At 40.9% G+C, this 20272-nt stretch overlaps 1 protein-coding gene across 1 annotated transcript; it reads left to right on the plus strand.

The window, feature by feature from the left end:
* Positions 1–2655: 2655 nt before the first annotated feature.
* Positions 2656–20272, plus strand: LOC146601500 (interferon-induced GTP-binding protein Mx-like). The gene is made up of 13 exons (XM_085304548.1): positions 2656–2986; positions 4533–4728; positions 5687–5824; positions 7141–7295; positions 8927–9065; positions 9590–9788; positions 10551–10629; positions 11601–11723; positions 12454–12595; positions 14629–14787; positions 15608–15684; positions 17174–17410; positions 20033–20272. Exons 1-13 carry the CDS (start codon positions 2711–2713, stop codon positions 20270–20272), a joined length of 2160 nt encoding a protein of 719 aa, XP_085160674.1. The 5' UTR covers positions 2656–2710.

Consider the following 20272-nt stretch of genomic DNA (forward strand, 5'->3'; position numbering starts at 1 on the left):
CAAGTTTGCTGATGACACCAAATGGGGAGGAGGGGCTGATCCACCAGAGGGCTGTGCTGCCATTCAGAGAGACCCAGACATGCTGAAGAGTTGGGCAGAGAGGAACCTCATGACGTTTAAAAAAGGGAAGTGCAGAGTCCTGCATCTAGGGAGAAATAACCCCATGCACCAGTACAGGCTGGGTCTGACTTGCTGGGAAGCAGCTCTGCARAGARRGACCTGGGAGTCSTGGMSGACAAGTTGACCATGAGCCAGCAATGTGCCCTTGTGGCCGAGAAGGCCAATGGTCTTCTGGGGTGCATTAGGAAGAGTGTTGCCAGCAGGTCGAGGGAGGTGATCCTGCCCCTCTCCTCAGCCCTGGGGAGGCCTCATCTCGAGTACTGTGTCCAGTTCTRGGCTGCCCAGTAAAAGGGAGACATGGAGTTACTGGAGAGAGTCCAGCGTAGGGCTACGAAGATGATCAGAGGGCTGGAGCACCTGCCCTATGAGTAAGGGCTGTGAGAGTTGGGCCTCTTTAGCCTGGAGAAGAAAAGACTGAGGGGGGATCTTATCAATGTGTGTAAGTGCCTGAAGGGAGGATGTCAAGGGGATGGGAACAAACTCTTTTCAGTAGWGCCATGCGACAGGACAAGAGACAATGGGCACAAACTGAATCACAGAAGTTCCAGCTGAATGTGAGGAGGAATTTCTTCACTGTGAGAGTGACAGAGCACCTCAGGTTGCCCAGAGAGGTTTCTCCATCTCTGGAGACTTTCAAAACCCACCTGGATGCAACCCTGTCTAACCTGCTCTAGGTGCCCCTGCTTGAGCAGTGGGGTTGGACTAGATGATCTCCAGAGGTCCCTTCCAACCTCAACCATTCTGTGAGAGAAAATTGTTGCTGGGTAAGATTTCTGGTAAAACAAAAAATCATAGGACATGTTTTTCCCTCTAAGCTGAAGGGATGAGAGAGAATAGATTGGCTGGAGAAGCAAGGCAATAGAAGGAGTTACTAACAGAAACATTATCAATAAATTATTTCATATGGCAATGGAAAATGATGGAAGAATCTGGCTATCAGAGAATGGTGAATGTATGGTTGTTACAGATCAAGCACTGAGCCCTCACTCAGGAGGAAAAAAAGGTCTTTATATGTATTAGCAGAAAGAGAAAAAAGATCACACTGAAACAGTAGTGAAAAGGGAGGTAAGGAGAAAGATGAAGGAATTGTGAAATGAATACCTATAAAGAAAATAGGTCAGCTATCTTTTATTGCTAGTCAAAAATCGAGCATTTGCATTCTAGTCATTTAAGTTTATTTTTTATTTCAGTGTTTTCTTTTATGTATCAGCTATACATTGCTATTTGGATATCTCAACATATGAACAGCTCTCTTTTGGAAATATATTTGGGCTCATGACTGTTTAGTTTGTCTGACCAAGCTGTTGTTTAAAGGAGGCAGAAATATATATGTAAAAAAAAAAAAAAAGCAGCTTTTTTATTGTTTTATTAGAAAGAAGGCCTAAACAGAAAGTGTGGAAGTAATCTGTTCTCTCTCTCTCTCTCTCTCTCTCTCTCTCTCAACTTGTTTTATACATTGGGAACACAACTTACTGTATCTGATCTTCCAGTTTTGACATCTGCTCAAATTAGAAACAAGTGTAATTCAAGCAAAAACTTAACAGAACAACAGTTATTTCAAGGGAAAAAATGTGTTTTTTCCCTCATTCTCCTTCCCAAGTGTTTGAGTTCAGCAGGGTGAGGGGAAAGAGAAGTAAAAATCCTGGCTTTGAAAAATATGATGCTTTTTTTTTTTTTTTTTTTTTTTTTTTTTTTTTTTTTTTTTTTTTTTTTTTTTTTTTTTTTTTTCTGTGCTGTTCACACTTTTCCTGGAAAATGTCATGTCATAAACCTCCAGTTTCTTCAGTCACCCATAGAATCTTCCAGGCAAAGCTCTCAACAAAACTTCACTTTTAAGTGAAGAATAAAGAAAATCCAAGCAAGAAAATTTTTTAAAAAAAGCCTCCCAGTCCTCCTTTTTCTGACGTAATGTTGAGCAAAGGCCTTTATTTGCTTTTTGGGAGGCAGTTTTAAATAAAAGGCGGAGCCCTAAGGCACTGAGCTCCTAAAATATGTGAAAAGGTGACTTGCCCCTATATTGCAACAGTACAATTTGTGTTACAAGAGAGGGTGGCTGGCTGCCCAGCAGAAGGTGGCTTGGTGTTTCAGACTGCCGCTGCCAAGGGCCATCCGTGCAAACTCTCTTCATGCAGCCATGACAAGGTGGCCAAAGTTAAGCATTCACACACTCAGTCCAAACGTACCCAGACGGTGCCATAGTGACTGAGCTTCTCAAAACACTATTCAGTAAAATATTTCACTGAGGAAAATAGACTTTCCACAAAAACTAGTTTAGCGTTGTTGTTGTTGTTAAGAATATTCTTCCTTACTTTGTTGCAATTTCTGTTTCTAAAAACTCAAAAAAGCAGAGGAAAGGTAGGGAGAAGGGTTTCRAATTTATCTTCTGGAGAGGAATTTCATTGATTTGACAAGAGATGTGGCACGTGATATCTGATAAAGGTTTGACTCAGTAAATAACAGTGGTGTTTTGATTTTTCTCTGCTGTTACTACTACTGCAGGTTGGATCCACTCAACATCTTAAGTTTGATTTCAGAAGCTGTACGGAGGAGTGGCTGGACCAGGCAGTTATTGCCTTGTCGTGAAACACTTATGATCAAGCCACGCAATAAGCCAAGAAATCATCAGGTCATGGATCATAAACATTTTCATCCTTTTGCGGAGGAAAGAGGTGTTGCATTACCTTCCAGAAAAGCATTTATAGATGCTTCCACAGTACCTCTTCCACCAGATTTAGATGATCAAGAAGCAACTCTGAAACAAAACAAGATGGCATCACAGGCAGCAATGCAAAAGTCTCTGTTTGAGAGAAAGCCTCAGCAGGAGCAGAAACTGTTGGAGAGACTATATTACCAAGCACAGGATGAGGTAAGCCAGACAGCAGAGGAGAGCATAGATCCTCTCCACAGTTACTCTCGTGTTTGGCTTTGTGCCCCCAAATCAGTTTCTGTGTCTCCTTGGGCAATCTGCACTGGTTAGGTCTAAGGGCAGGATTACTTCTGGGATCAAGGCCCAAGCAATCATTTGTGTAACTAGGAAGATGTCTACATACAATTAATCCGCAGGCATAAAAAATACAAACATAAAAAATAGGATGGCAACAGCCTAGCGGCAAATTTACTGTATAATGTGGATCTGTTTCATTGGTCACAATTAGCAAATGTTGAATGGAAATCCTAGAAGTCAAGATACGTTTTACCTGAGTAAAACTTTATATTCAACAGGAATATAAAGAAATGTTAATAGATATCTGCGTTCTATATTTAACACTGGAATGGCAGAACAGATAATTTTTAAGTCTGTGGCATAGTTAATGAAGTTCTGAAGAATGGTGAAGTATTTACTAGCTAGTAAACATTGTAATGAAGATAGTGGAGAGGTTTTACCAAAATGGTTTTAAAATATCTGTATCCAAGGATGAGTAGTAACTTTCTTATCTTTGAAAGAAAAATTTGTTGTTTTTACTTACCTCTGCATATATGTTCAAAGGTGACTTTCTTAGACCAAGGGGATGGTTAGCCACTTCAGCTTTTATTTTCTAAAGATCAGATATAACTGCAGTTGGGCTTTTAAGTCCTATAAAATATTGATGTTCTCAAAATGACTTTTCTAAGTGCAGCAATCAGACTGGAACATGAAAAGAGGAACTGGGAGAAGGGACCAAGTTGATCTCTATACACTTAACTGGGAATATTTAACAGCAGGACCAGTTTTGGAAAGGGCTGGAAAGGAATTGGTTTGGTTTCATAAAAATGAAGATTCTGTCTTAACATCCAGTATGTAGTACCCTAAACAAGAAGTGACATTAGTTGATCATTTAAAAGAAATCCCTCACATTCACTTACTGTACCTTATTTTAAACTAAAATGAGGCAAAGAACGTGACATCATGATGTAAAAGATTTTTGCCAYATATTAAGAACACTACAGTAGAATCTTGTTGGCGTTTGCACACAAACTAAATCTTCAGACTTCAAAATAAAGATTTAATATGCTTTTCTATACTAAATTATCTTAGTAATAAGACCAGCCTTCATTTGCAGATATATCCTTCAATATATTTGTAGATGAGTAAAATAAAAATGGTAGTAATTTTTTAAAAAATGAATAAAGCACATTTAGTAGAGGATTCTCCTCTTACTTTCCACCTGCACAGTCCTCAGATGATAGCTTACAAAGTTTGGTATTTTTATCAAAGATATTTCAACCACTAAGCCAACCTCAACTGATTTTGTGGTATTTGCGGGCATCTATTTATAACACGGAGATGCAAGGATGTACAGTGATACRAAGTACAGAGTTGCAGCAGTATATAAAGTTTATTAGAGGATGATGAGGTAGGAGAGATGCTTAGAAGGTTTTTTTGAAAATAACATCTAAAAGTTAGAGAAAATGCAATGTAACTTTAATTCTAGCAGATGGAAGAATACTCCTTGTGCAACCAATATGAGCAAAAGATCCGCCCCTGCATTGATCTCATCGACAGTCTGAGGGCTCTTGGAGTAGAAAAGGACCTGGCTTTGCCCGCGATTGCAGTGATCGGAGACCAGAGCTCTGGAAAAAGCTCCGTCCTAGAAGCCCTGTCTGGTATTGCTCTTCCTAGAGGAAATGGTAAAAATTCATCCTCCCTTTCACTTGAATTTCACTTTCAGGTAGAAGGGCTTTTTTTTTGTCTTTTCATCTAGGTGTAGATAACTCATGATTGAGACTATAAATTGTGGRATGCTACCTGAATTGTGGGCCTTCTCACCTCTGATTTCCATTAGAAGAAATGGATGTGCAGGTTGGGGACTGCAGTGTTATACCAATAGGTAGCATGGTCTGGACAATAAAGGGACCAGGACTAAGAGAATTAAATTAGTAGTTAATTGTTGACAGCCTGAGAAGCAGTATCAACTGACTCAGTGTATTCCCCAGAAAGCAATAGTACAAGTGCTGTAGAGCATTGGATCTGTATGAAACACTAATTTTGATATTTATTTTCTTGAGGTTAGAGGGTTTTTGGATCAAAAAATGTTTTGGGGGGCAGAAAATGTAAAATAACCTTAACTTATGACTGCCTGCCTTGACTGTTATTCAAGTCAAAGAAGATTGTTGTAAGAGTTTATTTGCAGCTCAAGAAGATTCACTTTCCAGCTCCATATGTATGTGTATATGTGCATGTATGTGTATACACAACTATAATTTCTACAAGTTCTGCATTAGCTGAAATTGCCTCAGTCCTCAGCACACCTAGTCTTTCAGGATGGACTTGAGAAAAACATTTTTCACAGGATGATGGTGCAGCACTGCAACAGGTCACCCAGAGAGGGTGTAGATCTCCATCCTTAGAGGTTAGCAAGACGTGTTTGGACAAAGCTGATAGCTGACCACATCTAAAGCTGGTGACAGCCCTGCTTGGAACAGGAAGCTGGGTGAGAGCCCTTTAAAGGTCCCTTGGAACAGTTTTGTGGCTCTATGTAAAGTACTAGGTATTCTTGTGTATGCCACACCATCTGCAGCACACTCTCTGTGTATTATATGTAACAACTGCTAACATGAGTTAATTCCATCTTTGGAACTATTATAGGTATTGTTACTAGATGTCCCTTGGAACTTAAACTCAAAAAAACACCCGCTACGCAGAAATGGAAAGGGAAAATTAGTTACCGCAATAACAGTGAAGAGCTCAAAAACCCTTCTGAGGTGGAGGAAGCAATAAGAGAAGGTAATATATATCATATTCTCCTCTAATTTGACTCAGCCAGTCTCCTGTGAATACTTTCTCCCCTTTCTTAGGCTGGACAGCAGTCCCCAGACCAACACAGAGATCACAACAATCAAGACCAAATTTAGAGCAGAAGAAACTGGGATAGCATAATATACATCAAGAGAGTTGTACTGCTCACCACATCAGTAGCGAATATGATCCATGGTATCTGATAAAAGTTCAGGCCACGTCCTCAGTTGGATGTTGTTTGGTTTTAGAAGGTTGTCTGTTGAGTTGTGAACACGCTAAGCCTTAAATGGCTCATATTTTCAGTGCAAAAACCCAGGGAAAGCTTGTGATATCTGAGGCTGGAAACCTTTGATTCTGGAGAAAATGAAAGGGCACACAGTGGAGGGCGTATAGATTTTCTACCAGTTACTGTGAACACAGGCCCAAGCATTGTCCTTCCCTTGTTGCAGCTCTACTTTTATGATATTTCATGCAGTGTAAGAAAACATTTTTCTTACCCAAGCAGCAATAAGCATGTGCCCTAAATGTGAAAGCTGCGTTGCCCTTATGTTCTTGATTTGCACAGCTTTAACACATTGTCATGTTGTTTCACTAGTTTTTCCATATATTACTTGGAGGTTTTCAATGAATACTTCAGAAATTGGCACTGGCCTGAACTGAGTAAGCTAACTACAGAGCTGAACATCTCTCATGAGAAGTTACTTGTTTTGGTATCAAAAACGCAACAGAAGTTATAAAATTGCATAGGTGTATGAGGTAGATGAAACAAGTGTGATTCACTGTTCACAGTAGAACATTTCTTGCTCCTCTGTGCTGTTCATGGTCCTAGTCTTATTTCCTTATAAGACATGGGATAAATTATTTGACCTCTCAACCTCTTTATCAACTTGTGAAGAATATAGAATAATACATATTTATCTTTCAAGGCAGACAAGAATTAATTAATGCCTACAAAGTGTTCTGATATTGAGGAAGCACTTCTGCAACCGATTAATATCTTGTTCTATCACTTTTGTTACAGTTTGTTTACATATATTTTGTCTGTTTTTATGACACTTAATAAGTATACGCTCTGTAAAATATTACAATTCACCTTCCAAAAGGAATCCCTGTATTCCTTAATAATTTCCTAAGGATTTTGCATAAACGGATTTCTGTGCATGGCTGCGCCTCAAAAAAGCCACGCCTAAAAGAGCCTGGGGTGGTAGCAGATACTTTTCAAAGTCATTGTATTCCTATTTCAACTTACTTTGATACACTTCTTTGAACCTTGTATTCATCGCCTTGCTCTTTTCTCCTTGTAGTCCAGAACATTGTGGCTGGTACTAAAGGTGCCATTAGTAGCGAACTAATTTCCCTAGAAGTCTGGTCCCCAACTGTCCCAGACCTGACACTAATTGATCTTCCTGGAATTGCTAGAGTGGCTGTAGGAGATCAGCCAGAAGACATTGGGGAACAGGTAAAATTCAGTTTTACAAGCTAACCTTTGCAAGGGGTCACTTATCTACCTAAAATGTGAGTCTTTGGTATAGGATGCTGGGATTGTTATACTCTGCTTCCAGGCCAAAATTAGAGCTATGATGTTGTAGCTAACAAATAGGCCTATTTTTCAAGCAAGGCAGCGCTGGAAGGAAAAGCAAGGACCAGGATCTTCTCTCTACACTGTAGTGCAGGAGAAAGCTGCCCAGACTAGCTGTAAATGGGTCTTCTCAGGTGGTGACACAACCACCCGTGGCAGCATGGCATTTTGCACGCTGAACACAGTGCTGCCTCAGTGTCTCTTGGCTGGATTGCAGACTGGAAGAGAGATGCATCTCAAAATGACTTGTATCTAACCAGTTGTGTGGATGTATTTGGCAAAGGTGACTACGGCTGAGTTCACGGAAATTTTTCTGGAGCAAGAAGGCAAATTGTTTCTCTTATTGGTTCAGTGCCCTGTTGCCCCTTACACATAGGGTCAGAATGTGTGACCCACTGTTTTTCCTGATCACCTAAAGGATCCCAGCAGACCCTTTGTGAAGTAAACAAAACGAATTAAAGTGAAGGCGATCTATAGTCTTCCTCCTGYGGCTTTTAGAAGAAAATGCTAGGGAATGCAAATATAGCTATATAAGGACAAGACCTGAGGGTGATGGGCAGAAACTGGGTATATTATTTCTAAAGACAGTTTGAAGTAGGAACTTGGAATGAGAGTAGCGCGAATTACCTGGACACATCAGTTTAAGAATGAGATAGGACTGGGCAATGTTGCAAGAGTAGCAAAGGAAAGAAAAGTGGGCTTTACTCTTGGGACAGGAATAATCTCATTTTACAATTAGTAATTTTTCTGTTGTATACAGAAGCAAGCAGCTAGTGTGACATCATCCTATATGTCCAGTGTCCCCAGATGCCTGCATATTTCAGACATGGAGGGTACAGCATTTTATTGTGTCAGAAATCAGGGTGGAAGGCAAGTAGAAAAGATGGAGACAACTTTACCAAAACTGAGTAAAGAGTTAATTTAATTCAGTATAAGCACAATAGAGCAGTGTGAGCCTTTTGCAATACAACGCAAACCATGAGAAACTCTGTTAGTTTGGCATTGAAACATGGAAACAATGCCAACTAAACGTCATGTGAGATTGTTTTTACGCTAATCATCCACTGAAATATAAGCCAAAGGCATTTGCCTTCTTTTCAGAGATACCAATTTGAGATTTATCAGCACAATCTAGTTTGCTTTCTTTCCATAGATTCATAATTATGCATCAGAACTTGTTTTTCTTAGGCATGGTTATTTATGAAATATTAATATTTCCATCATGAAGGATTATATGCATGTGAAGATGTTTTTTGTAGCTTTCACGACAAGTAAAACAATAGTCTGTTCTCATTCATGTTAGATGTTTGGATTTATCTTTAGACCGCAAAAGAGGCTGCATTCCTTTACTGACATTTCTATGCCATCCTTTAGCATATAAAAGTATCCTCAGTATATGTGACTTTTCAAGCCATAAGACAGTGAAGTAACTGGTATTGACAAAGATGGTCACATCCTACATGGTACCATCTCATTTTACTGAACTTCATTACTGCTGTATTACATTACAGATCAAAAAGCTACTTAAAAACATTATTGGCAACAAAGAGACACTCAATTTGGTAGTGGTGCCCTGTAATGTGGATATTGCAACAACAGAAGCACTGAAAATGGCTCAAGAGGTGGATCCCAAAGGAGAAAGGACACTAGGTGAGACTTTTTATGCTACAAGTTGAAGAGAAGCGCAAATCTTTTTTCCATGAAAGTCTGGTATTTTATATTCCATACTAGTTCTGCAAAACTAGCTACTACAAGGGGGGGGGGGGGAAGTCCAAATAAACTATTGTGAATTTATTTACAAAACTGGAAGAGAGCTAGTACAAGAGCAAGACAACTCTAAGAAGACCTCAGTTTTAAGTCTTGCTGACATTCATGATATGAACAGTTGGAAATTTAAAACCTCAAAGTTAATGGTGGGAAAACCTTGCTCTTGTCCATTAAAAAGGTAGACAAGGCAAAAGGTGCGGTGAGAGCCCAACTGCAGAGAAAGTTTTACAGTGCAAAGCCCAGGAGCTGAGGGCTTTCTAGGAAATAAAAAGCAAAATGAAGATAATAAGTTACTTCAGAAAACACTGTGCAGAACATTCCTGCTCTTGATGATGAGATATCCTAATGGATCTTCTCTACCTTTAACTTCTGTGCACAATTGATTTTCTCTTTGTGTAACTTCACAGGAATCCTTACAAAACCTGATTTGGTGGACAAAGGAACTGAAGAGTCTGTCGTTAACATAATACGAAATCTGATCGTCCCCCTCAAAAAAGGTTACATGGTCGTGAAGTGTCGTGGGCAACAGGACATCCGCAACAATCTGACCTTAGCCTCGGCAATCCAGCAGGAGAAAGAATTCTTTGAGACTCATGAACATTTTAGGTAGTTCTCACATAAAGGACCTAATCCAAAACACTGAAGTCACTGAAAAACCTCCTGTTGACTTGCTGAGATTTCAGTTAGGATTACAAACAGGAAGTCTGTTCGCTGTTTGTCATTGCCCATGTAGTGTTGCCTTCCAGTAAGCAAGCAGAATTTTACAAGTCAAATAATCTTTTAAAATGTATTTTGCATGCAAATTTGATGTATTACTTAACCATGGGAGAAGTGTAATGAACTTCAGAATAGTCTCAAGGAAGACAGGCCAAGTATCTGAGCACTTCAAGATAAGTACTTAGCGAGTATTTCTATTCACTGGAGAACATTGTCAAACTTAGCAAGAGAAAAACAAACAAACAACAAAAAAAAACAAATAAATAAAAAAACCTCACTGCTTGTGTGGAGGGCACAGTTTTCCGCAGAAAATGACTTGGCAGCAAATCAGCCATAGTATAGTTACAGATGAAAAGGATTTCAATTCAGTATGCTTACCACATGTAGCACCAAGGCAGCAGTATGCTAATGTGCTGATAGCAAATGCTCTTTTCAGTCTTCTCTGTTTCCTTTTCCCTGGCAAGCAGCAGTAGTAGCCAAATCTTCTGTAAAAGCTGTGGTGCCAGAAGCTCCTGAGTTGCTCCTATATTTGCACTAGCACTCCCCTTTACTTAATTCGTGTAGCAGTAGAAACAAAGCAGAACACCTGTGCTGCTCCCTTGCCCTGAAAACGTGCTCTGTCCGTAACCACCTTCCCCCCTTTCTTTGCAGCGTTCTTCTGCATGAAGGAAAGGCTACTGTCCCTCTTCTGGCAGAGAAGCTCACAAGTGAACTTGTGGGACATATTATTGTAAGTAACAGAGATGTCATATTCGTATCTATTACTATTTAAAAAGAAGCCAACTCCTTCAGCCTTGGATTGCAACTAAACAAACAAACAAACAAAGTTGTATGTATAGTATTTAAATAACCTTCAACCTGGCAATTTGAGAAAAACTTGAGCCAAGAATTAGACGTAGGGAAACCCACGTCTGTCCTCAGATTTGCCTTTAGGCTAAGTAAGGATTGATAACAAGCAAATCACTTCATCTGCCTGTGACACATAACCCCTGTTTTTTCAATGTCAGTCATGATATTTGCTTTTGTTTGTGAAGAGCTTGGATAGACTGGGTGACAAGTTATTACTGTCAGGTTTCTAAAACAGAATAATTTCTATCAACTGAATATGTCTTCAAAATCTCAAGTAAAAATTTAATTATTTTATTAGACTAGGATGCTAATGTATTTTATTTTATATAATTATATATATATATATATATTATTATTCTATTATGGGAAAAGGCTAAAATACAAGGATCTTTTGAATTCAGTCCTGAAGGAGGAAAAAATATATATTTATGTAAAGTTACATAAAATAAGCAACTAAGCAGCTATGTTCAGTCACATATTTATCAGGAATTGAAGGTTCAGTGCCGTCCTCACATCACCACCTCCGTGCTACAACTGGCTGGGACTTACTTTTTGGCTCACACTAGGTGAAACCTTGTGCTAGACTACAGCTGCTCTGCCCACTTCACAGCGAGGTCCAGCCCTAATATCAAAGCTTCTCCCCAGTCTCTTCTTAGTGAAGGTTGTATTTGCACTTCTATGCTATCCCACTATCATACATGGGATACAGGCGACAGGGAGCTGCTCTTGGACTCCTATCAGCAGCAAAGTTTATGTGCAGGCCTGGATCACTCTTGGTACCATTTTGTTTTCTGCTGAAAGACAGACATGTTTAACCTACCTAAGCATCTTTCTTTTGTGCCCACCCTCCAGAAAACGTTGCCTACGCTAGAAAACCAAATACGCAGTGAACTCCAAAAAACACTGCAAGAACTACAGAAATACAGACGAGGCATACCCACAACAGAGTCTGATAAGCTGCTTTTCCTCACAGATGTAAGTATTGATCTCGGTTTGGTTACAGATCAGCACAGGGAGGTAGTTGCTGGAGAGAGAGACATTCTAAAGATAGTGAAGGAATGGATCGCGAGGGGAACTTGTAGGACCTGCCGTTGAAGGATTTTTGACAGTCAACGCACAAATATCTGCCATCATGCCTCCTGGCAAAAATAATTGGCTAGAGGACCTTGCAGCACTATTTTCTGTGATTATGTGTCAAGAGAACTGAAGAACATCGCGACTGACTGGTCAAAATCAATCATGTCTGAGAAGAAAAACTCGCACTCTTGCTAGCTTAGTATTTTGGAATATCCCTGCTGTTTATGGCTCTCATAAGATTAAATGAGGCCCTGATATCAAAATACGGTTTGCAAGTCCAGCTGAGTCTCTCTCCTTGTGGGAAAATCATCACTCACAGTAAATTTTCTGCAGGGCAGGAGAGGTACTCATGCAGGCCTATCAGCCTTCAAAGATTTCGTATGAGTCTGATCAGTTGGAACATGTAGTAAATGGTTCTGAGAAGCCGCACATCAAGTTCATTCTCCCCTAGATATGCTGGCTTTGCAGGAATACGGGATCTAAGTGCAAAAGAGAAGTAAAGGATGTTTTCAGTGAACCATGGCCCTACTTGAACATCAAACGACTGAAAATTTGCTTAACATATACAAATTAGTCTGAAGAAGTGCAACTTTACTATATTGCTTGCTTGTTTTTAAATTTATTACAGCTGATTAAACTGTATAATGAAGATATTGCTCATTCAATGCATGGGGAGGAACATGTGTCTGGAAATGAAGTCAGACTGTTTACAAAAATCCGCAGAGAGTTTCAAAATTGGGAAGGAGTTCTCCAAGATAGTAGTATAAAGGGTAAGCACAGAAAAACATCACTTGCAGTTGATCTGAAAGATTCCATTCCCTTGCTTTTAAATTAAGATACAGCACCACCAATTGGTTGTTCTTTCAAGGAAGGGGAAAACAAGATGTTATGAGCATTCATTTGCTGCAGTGCTAGGCAATTTATGCTTTGGTTCTTGGTGACAGAGATGCAGCTGGTGGCTACTGCTGTCATTACAGTGAGATTAGGCAACTTCTCTCTTCTCCCAGCAAAGCAATAAAATCAAGATGGTTGACCCTGGCAGAGAACTGGATGCTGATTCTCTGAACCAGTCTTCTAAAGAATAAAATGGGAAAGTTTTGGAATTTTGGTCATATTTATTCTGTTTCGGCTCTAGTTTAAAGGTGCTAGTTGCTCACTGAACCCAGTTCTAAAATGAGGAGGAGGAGGAAGAGGAGTACACGTGCACACACAGACCACTGCTGCATACTCAACATCTTTTGCAGCGTCTTTTTCACATCTTTCAGAAACCTTATCATTTTCTCTTAGAGAAGATGTGGCATCAGCTGCCCATCAAGCAGTAGCTCTTGGTACAGGTTCTCTCTGACTCTCATACATATCCATGACAGCATGTCTAGTGACTCTAAAATGATAGAAACAAATTGAGCCCAGAGATGCAGTCAAGCAGAGAGAGACATGCTTATCTAGAGCCAGACAGATATTGGTGTATTTCATTGTCTCTTATGTCCCAGCCCTGGTGTACCAGGTCAACCCAAACGATTTTATGGAGGCAGCAAAAGAGTAAAAACAATGAGGGCACAAAGAAATAGATGAAAATGGCAGAGAACATTAGCAGAAGGACTAAGAAGGACATCACAGGATGAAGAGGAACTGAGTTGCAATAGATATATGCAAACTGTCACACTGCAGCTGAACCATAGCAGTCGGTCCTCTGGGCACTTTTAACTTATCCCAATTGGTTTAAGCTAATATGTTTGATCTCACAATTGGGGTGGAATAGAAGCACACAATGACTTTTACCATAGTGAAGCTGTTTGTGTGCAAAATCATGTTTGCATATGCTCAGGTGAAGAGTTTGCTCATTCAGATGAAGAAGTACACCTGTATAACTTGAAAACTAGAGGTAGTAGACCTTCCTCAATGAAAAAGCGAGCTTATGAGAAAGTGTTGGGATTTCTGAAATTACATCATTGCACATTGGATGATTCTGTTTATCATTCTTCAAGGATCAAAAAAAAAAAAAAGAAAAAAGTATCAAAACTAGCAGATAAATTGAATAGCTGAAACCTTGAACTTTCTATTCCAAAGCTGATAGACATTGTTCTTGTAGCCACAAGATTTTCAGGGTAGAAAAGGATATTACAGTCTGGTACTGTCTTCTCTTTGCAGCTGTGTTTTCAAACTCTGAGCAAGATCCTCCACATCTATTAGTGCTGGGGGGGGGGTATATTGATGAATTCATATAGCTGAATATTAGAATGGAGTGCAATAATTCACGGCTTGATTTCTAATTCAACATATGTACTTGATCCATAACTCACAAATTTACCCGAAAAACAGGTCAAAATCAAAACATTTTGACACGCCTTTGCCTGTGTAAATCAATTCAAAAGGAATATACCTCATTTAAGATGGCAAACTCCTATAACGTTAAAAAAGGCATATTGACAGTTCTGTCTTAACCAAAAATATCTAGTCTACACTAGATTCCCTGAGATAAGACTGTTTAGTGGATTTTATTTTCTTTTTAATACCTCAGGAATGGTTGCTACTGGCCATTTCTGAGAGAGTACCAATTCTGGAAAGAGCCAATAAGTTTGAACTCTGTCATCATTTCTGGGTTGTTTTCTGTCAGCTTAGATGCTTGATCCAATGAGTGAAATGTTATTCCTAAAGCAGTAATGTGTGTTAGCTCATTTCTATAGTAACCACATTTCTTGAAAGATCAGTTTGGTGGTAGTTCTTCTCGAGAGCATTTTTTTGAGAGAAGTAGACTTCTTTCTTAAATTTATAATTTATATATTTAATATTCTTTTAATTTTAGTTACAAAAATTGTACCTAAAAAAGTGTGGAAATATGAAGCCCAGTATCGTGGACGGGAGCTCCCAGGCTTTACCAGTTATAGGACATTTGAGGACATTATAAAAGAGCAAATCATGGAACTGGAGGAGCCAGCTGTTGCGATACTGAACACCGTGGTCGGTACGTCTCATGGGCCATGTGCCCAGGGAGGGCAATGCACAAATTCTAAATGAGGAACCCAGTTTCTTTGCCAATTCATTCCATGAAGTTATACATATTACGCACTGACTGCGGGGTTGGGGAGAAAGGTACTTAATTCACCCGATAAAAAGCCCCAAAGGAGGGAGTATGTCAGCTCTCTCAGAGCTGACCCACCTGCCTAAAGTCCTGAGCTAGACTTTGACTTTAAGATTTTGATAAGAGTCCGGTCCTGCCAGGCCCTTGGCAGGGGGGAAGGAGGTTATTAAGAGATCTGTTGGCCCTTTCTGCAACCAAGCTACAGGGCAGAAAAGGATGCAAACATCAGGAGAAAACCCAGAGAAAGCCTGACTTAGTAACCAGCCAGCTGGATGCTGGCTTCCAGTTCCTGGGAGCTTCAGCTTCTGTGAGCTCTTTGTTGTGTGCTTTAGCCCCTCTTCCTGGATAGGCTGCTCAGAGGGTGAAATGCAGGTGTGCTTGCATGGCCGAAGGGATAGCACGTGTCAAGCACAACTACAAGTATGTAAATTAGTTTATCAAAGATAACTCAGGATTATTCAATGTCTCTGGTGATAACTGGTTACAGGAGGTCTTCAATGGCTCACGCTCTTGGATCCAGGTATATAAATTCCCCTTTAAGTTGTCTCTATTGGACATAAAAGCTTACTGCATTAGCATAGTTGCCTAGCTATGTTTGGATAAATATGGAAAGAGAATAGTATTCCCAAGCCTCATATTAACAATGTCTTGAAAACCTTGCTTGCTTGCCTGACTGCATTTTGTTTCTCTCTTCTTCCCTTAGAACTGGTTGAAGAGTCTTTTCTGGAAGTCACCAAAAAGCATTTTGCTGATTTTCACAATCTGTATAGAGCTGCTAAGGTGAGAGACAACCTATTACCTGGGATAAGACAAAAGCAAGACAGAACGGCACTTGTAAATACAGCTTGCTTATGGTACCTCTCCAATTACATTACCTTCATGCAACCATGGAATTTCCTGCAGGTCTATGATTGTTATAAAATAAGGAACAGATTGGAAACAATAGAATGTTTATAATTGAATTAAAAACGAAAGTGCATTTTGTCAAATACACTTTGACAAAGTGCATTTCAATACCTTTTGACAAGGTCTAAAATGCAGATTTTTTCATTCATTCTGGTTGCATCCTTGATACGCACAACACTAGGCAAAGAAAACCTGGTATGCCTGCCTTAAAGAGCTTAGAATTAATTTCAAATTTCAGTCATGTGATAATTTATAAGCATATGGGTAGCCTCAGAGAATTAAACAGTGTTTTTGGCTTTCTGAAAGGGAAGCTGGAGTGTTAATCAGTGTGGGAGCCTCACCTTTTGTAAAAGAGAGCAGCAGTAGACAAGCCAAAACCACTCGCCTGGGAGAAACAATGCCTGTTCATGTTTTGGGGGCTTGGGTGTTTTGAGGTGAATTCCCATGGTTGTCACTGAAGACCTTTTCTGAGAAATAGCCTCGAGGAAGAGGCTGGAAGCACTGAGGGCTTCCAGCCAGGAAGGAGATTCCACTCATAGGGTCCTGCTCTAAAGGAAACTCAAAGGTCAGTGTGGGTGAAACAGGTATTTGCTATGTGATCTGCATGGACAAACCCTACAGAAGCCCCCGGCCAACCAGGCAGAGATCAAGAAAGTTTTTCAGCAAACACCATAGAGGTGTTTAGGGAGCCTCTTTAGTCATAGTGCAAAATGAGAGAGATGAAAAAGGGAGGAGGTTCTGGTGGGCATTAAAGATAAGACTTTAGCCTTTTAAAAGGCTTCAGGCTAAGGGATGCCAATAAAGCATTTCAAGAGACTTTGAGGATGACTGAAGGGACCCTGCTGGCATCCACACAGTTTCAGATGAAAGTGTCAAAAAGATCAGAAAACAGCAGACTATTGTAATAAAAATGCCAAATAATTAGGGGTTGTTTTGCTGACAACAGAGATGAGACYGTGTTTTTGAGGCAGACGGGAGAGGAAACAGAGGTCACAGCAGTACCCACTGTTACTGCCAGCTGCAAAAATGAGATGCAATCAAAATGTTCTGCAAAAACCGAGGGTGGGCTGAACTCATCCCTGGCAATTCCTGCCTGCTCCCATCAGACTTGGTGTTTTCCAAGGACCAGGTTTTGCCTGATCCCACATTGGAGTTTAATGAGGGGACGTAATGTTGCATTTCCCTGCTCTTTCACAACGAAGAAACCAGTACCTAAACCATCACCTCGTGCTCCCAGGAGCCAGGCTCAGATTAGACTGGGCGGCAGTAAGGACTGTCGGACCCTGTGTCCAACCCTGCCTTTCCCTGACATCTTCAGAAAGGAAGCCAACTTCTCAGAGCTCACTGTTTTCTTCTCTCCTAGGCCAGAATTGAAGACATTAAAGAGAAACAAGCAGCAGAGGCTGAAAGAAACATCCGGACTCAGTTTAAAATGGAGACTATTGTATACTGCCAGGACAACAGTTATATTGCTGCTTTAAAAACTATTCACGGAAAAAAGAACGGCGATGTGAAAGCACTCCTGACCTGTGAAARGGCTTCAGTGCAAGACTCCTCCTTTGCCGAGGAGATGGTTTCTCACACACAGGCCTATTTCAATGTGAGTTTACAGACTACACTATGGCATTTCTGCTGCACTCTGAATGCTACAGGCTATATCCCTTGTCCCGAGCTCGCCACAGTCAGTACAGGACTCTCTTTAGAGTAACAGTACCATATGCTAGTGCTACCAGGCAGGGAATAGTTCTCACGGGGTGCAAGCGCCCCATCCAGATAGACACACAGCTTCTGTCCAAATCAACTGGAGCTTCTGGCAGCCAGCGACGAAAGCGCCTGGACAAAGCTGGCCCAAGGGGCTGCACCAGCACAGGTGCTGCAGAGGTGCAGTGCCGGGTCTGGAAACTGGAAAAGCCTGCAGGCTGCTAAACTGACAGCTGGCTCCTACACGGGCTTGTTAGCTAGCCCGCAGCTAGGCTGGCACGGCTCTCTGCTGGGGTTGCCCCTCTCCCAGGGAGCATCCCTTTGGCAAAGGGGTCCTCCTCTCATCCYGCTCCCCTGGAGCAGCGGGCAGCTCCCTGGCCCCAGGCAGCAGGCTTTGCCTCTGAGGACAAGTACTATCGAGGGTGGGGGGGGGAAGGACAGGTACTCACCTGACTGAGGAAGAGGAGAGACTGAGGAAGAGCCCTTAGCCCTGTAGTTAGAAATCCCTGATACAGGGATGATAGCAAGCCCTGCTCCCCAGTGTAGGAAGCAAGAAGACAAAGCAGTCCTAGCATTGCTTTTCCTGCTGCAAGCCTGTCCCAGTTTTCAAATTGTTCCACTTTCCACTAGCTACATGATACTGTTTACAGCACTTCTGCATTTAGCACAGAGTTTGGGATCTCAGGTCAGCCTCCAGCCACTCTGCATATTCCTGCTGCCAGTGGAAAGCCACTGCAGCCGCGTTCAGTCAGTTCCTAAACTAACTGGGAGAAAGGGATAGTAAAACACTAAGTTCAAATGGATTCGACTCTCCATAGAGACCAGGGCACCTATGCTGTATTGCAGATAGCTCAATGGAAGGTAAAAAAATCTCTAAAAAGAAATCCGATACTTTAACGCAAGCAGCATGTTAGACAGCCGACAGCAAAGAGAACACCTAGACTAAGAATTTGCTCTTCTGCCTTTGACCTTTGTTTCACAGAGTTAGCAAAAAGCAACAAGTTAAACATTAATAAGCAGTAGCTTACATAGTGGCTCACCTTGAATTTCAATAGCAAAGTTTTCACAAATTCCTCCACTTAAATGTTCAGGCTGCTCTTCCAGGTTATCGCAGTGAGAGAGCAAGAGCCAAAGGCAAAACTGCATATGCTTCCGCACCTTTCCCTTTCCCACTACACACTCTGCTACTGGAAAAAGTCTTTGGTGCTGGTTGTATATTTTCATAGATACTTAAGCACCAATTTTTCACCAATAACAAACACCAGGGAGTTACATCGCCATTGGACTTAAGATGCCTAGGCAAGGCTGAATTCACTTTTAGTGCAATTAGAGCTCTTAGCTGTCCATGGCTTTTGAAAATAGCACACATGAGCCTCCAGCATTTATGGCAGCTCTGTCCAGGTCTGGGTGGGATGGATTCAGCTCCAGAAAACACCCAGAGTTAAAGTCTCAGCCCTCCTCTCACCATAGTCAGTGATGCCCAGAGAAGAAGCTTAATAAGTGCCTCAGCTGACCCATCTCTTTATTGACGAGATCTCTGMAGACTAGGTAGAGACCTTAAACATCTAGATTTAGGTATTTTTCATCTTGAGCTCAACCCAGTCCTTATAGGTGGAAGATTTGCAGCTGGTGAGCTCTAAAGTTATTTAAGGCCAGAAAAACCTTGGACTTCACTGGTAATGGGCTGCCATTGGTCCTTTAGGACCTATAAATCAGATGTGCCTTTACCTGGTCTTCCCACAATCATTTCAAAGTCAATACCTCCCCCCCAACATACACACCCCCACTAACATCTGTAGCCAATTCCCCCACACTCACCCTCTCCGCTGGGGAGAGGAGAGCTAGGTTCAGGTCCCTGCCAGTGCTGGAGATGCTTGGAAGCTCCCCTTGCCCAAAAGCACAATTTAACTCTCCCTCCTCTCACCCCATAATACAAGACCTCTCAATCTCAGCTAGAGAGGTGTCTTGTTTAGTAGAAAATTATCATCTTTTTTCCCCTCAAGGATAATGTTTACTCCAAAGCACTTGTATTTAAGAGAACAACTACATCAAAATTAACCTCTAAATACAGGAATTTACCACCTTTGAAAAAAAAAAAATCCCTGTCGGATCATCTATATTATAGTGGACTGGTATTGTTTGCAGAAGCCAGGTTTGAAGCCAGAAATTGTTAACAAATGTTATTTATCAGGTATGTCCTAGTACAGCTGGACCAATGATAACCTTTAATAGCCATGAGCGATGTGCAGGGAATAGCACACCTTCGGTTTAGATCCATGGGGGGGAAGAGCAGCTGACAATGCCAAGTCTCTTCATTTTTGTTGTTCTTTAGGCATGAAAGAGACTGATGATAATTTTTTTAGTTCCTAGAGGCACATATTCCTTAAATAGTAATTCAGTAACATTTTTTTTAAATGAGCTGTCACTTCTTACTAGATCACCTATAACTCCTTCCCATTGTTTGGTTTTCTTGTAAGCAAAAAAAAAATCTAATTGTTATTTCTTTTTCTCTTCCTTGCAGGGAGCAAGAAATCGCCTCTCCAGTCAGATTCCTTTGATAATTCTGTTTTCTGTCCTCAAAAACTTTGGCAATAACTTACAGATCACAATGTTACACCTTCTGCAAGAAAAAGAAAAGTTAACTTTCTTACTTCAGGAAGACGGTGAAGTTGCTAAATACAGGAATTCACTCACTCAGCGTGTTAATCGTCTCACCAAAGCCTGCCAGTATCTAAGAAGCTTCTCTCTGCAGCTTGCTTGA

The sequence above is a fragment of the Rhea americana genome, unplaced genomic scaffold (assembly GCF_003343005.1).
Source record: "Rhea americana isolate MKP2758 unplaced genomic scaffold, rheAme1 scaffold_101, whole genome shotgun sequence".
Taxonomy (NCBI): Eukaryota; Metazoa; Chordata; class Aves; order Rheiformes; family Rheidae; genus Rhea; species Rhea americana.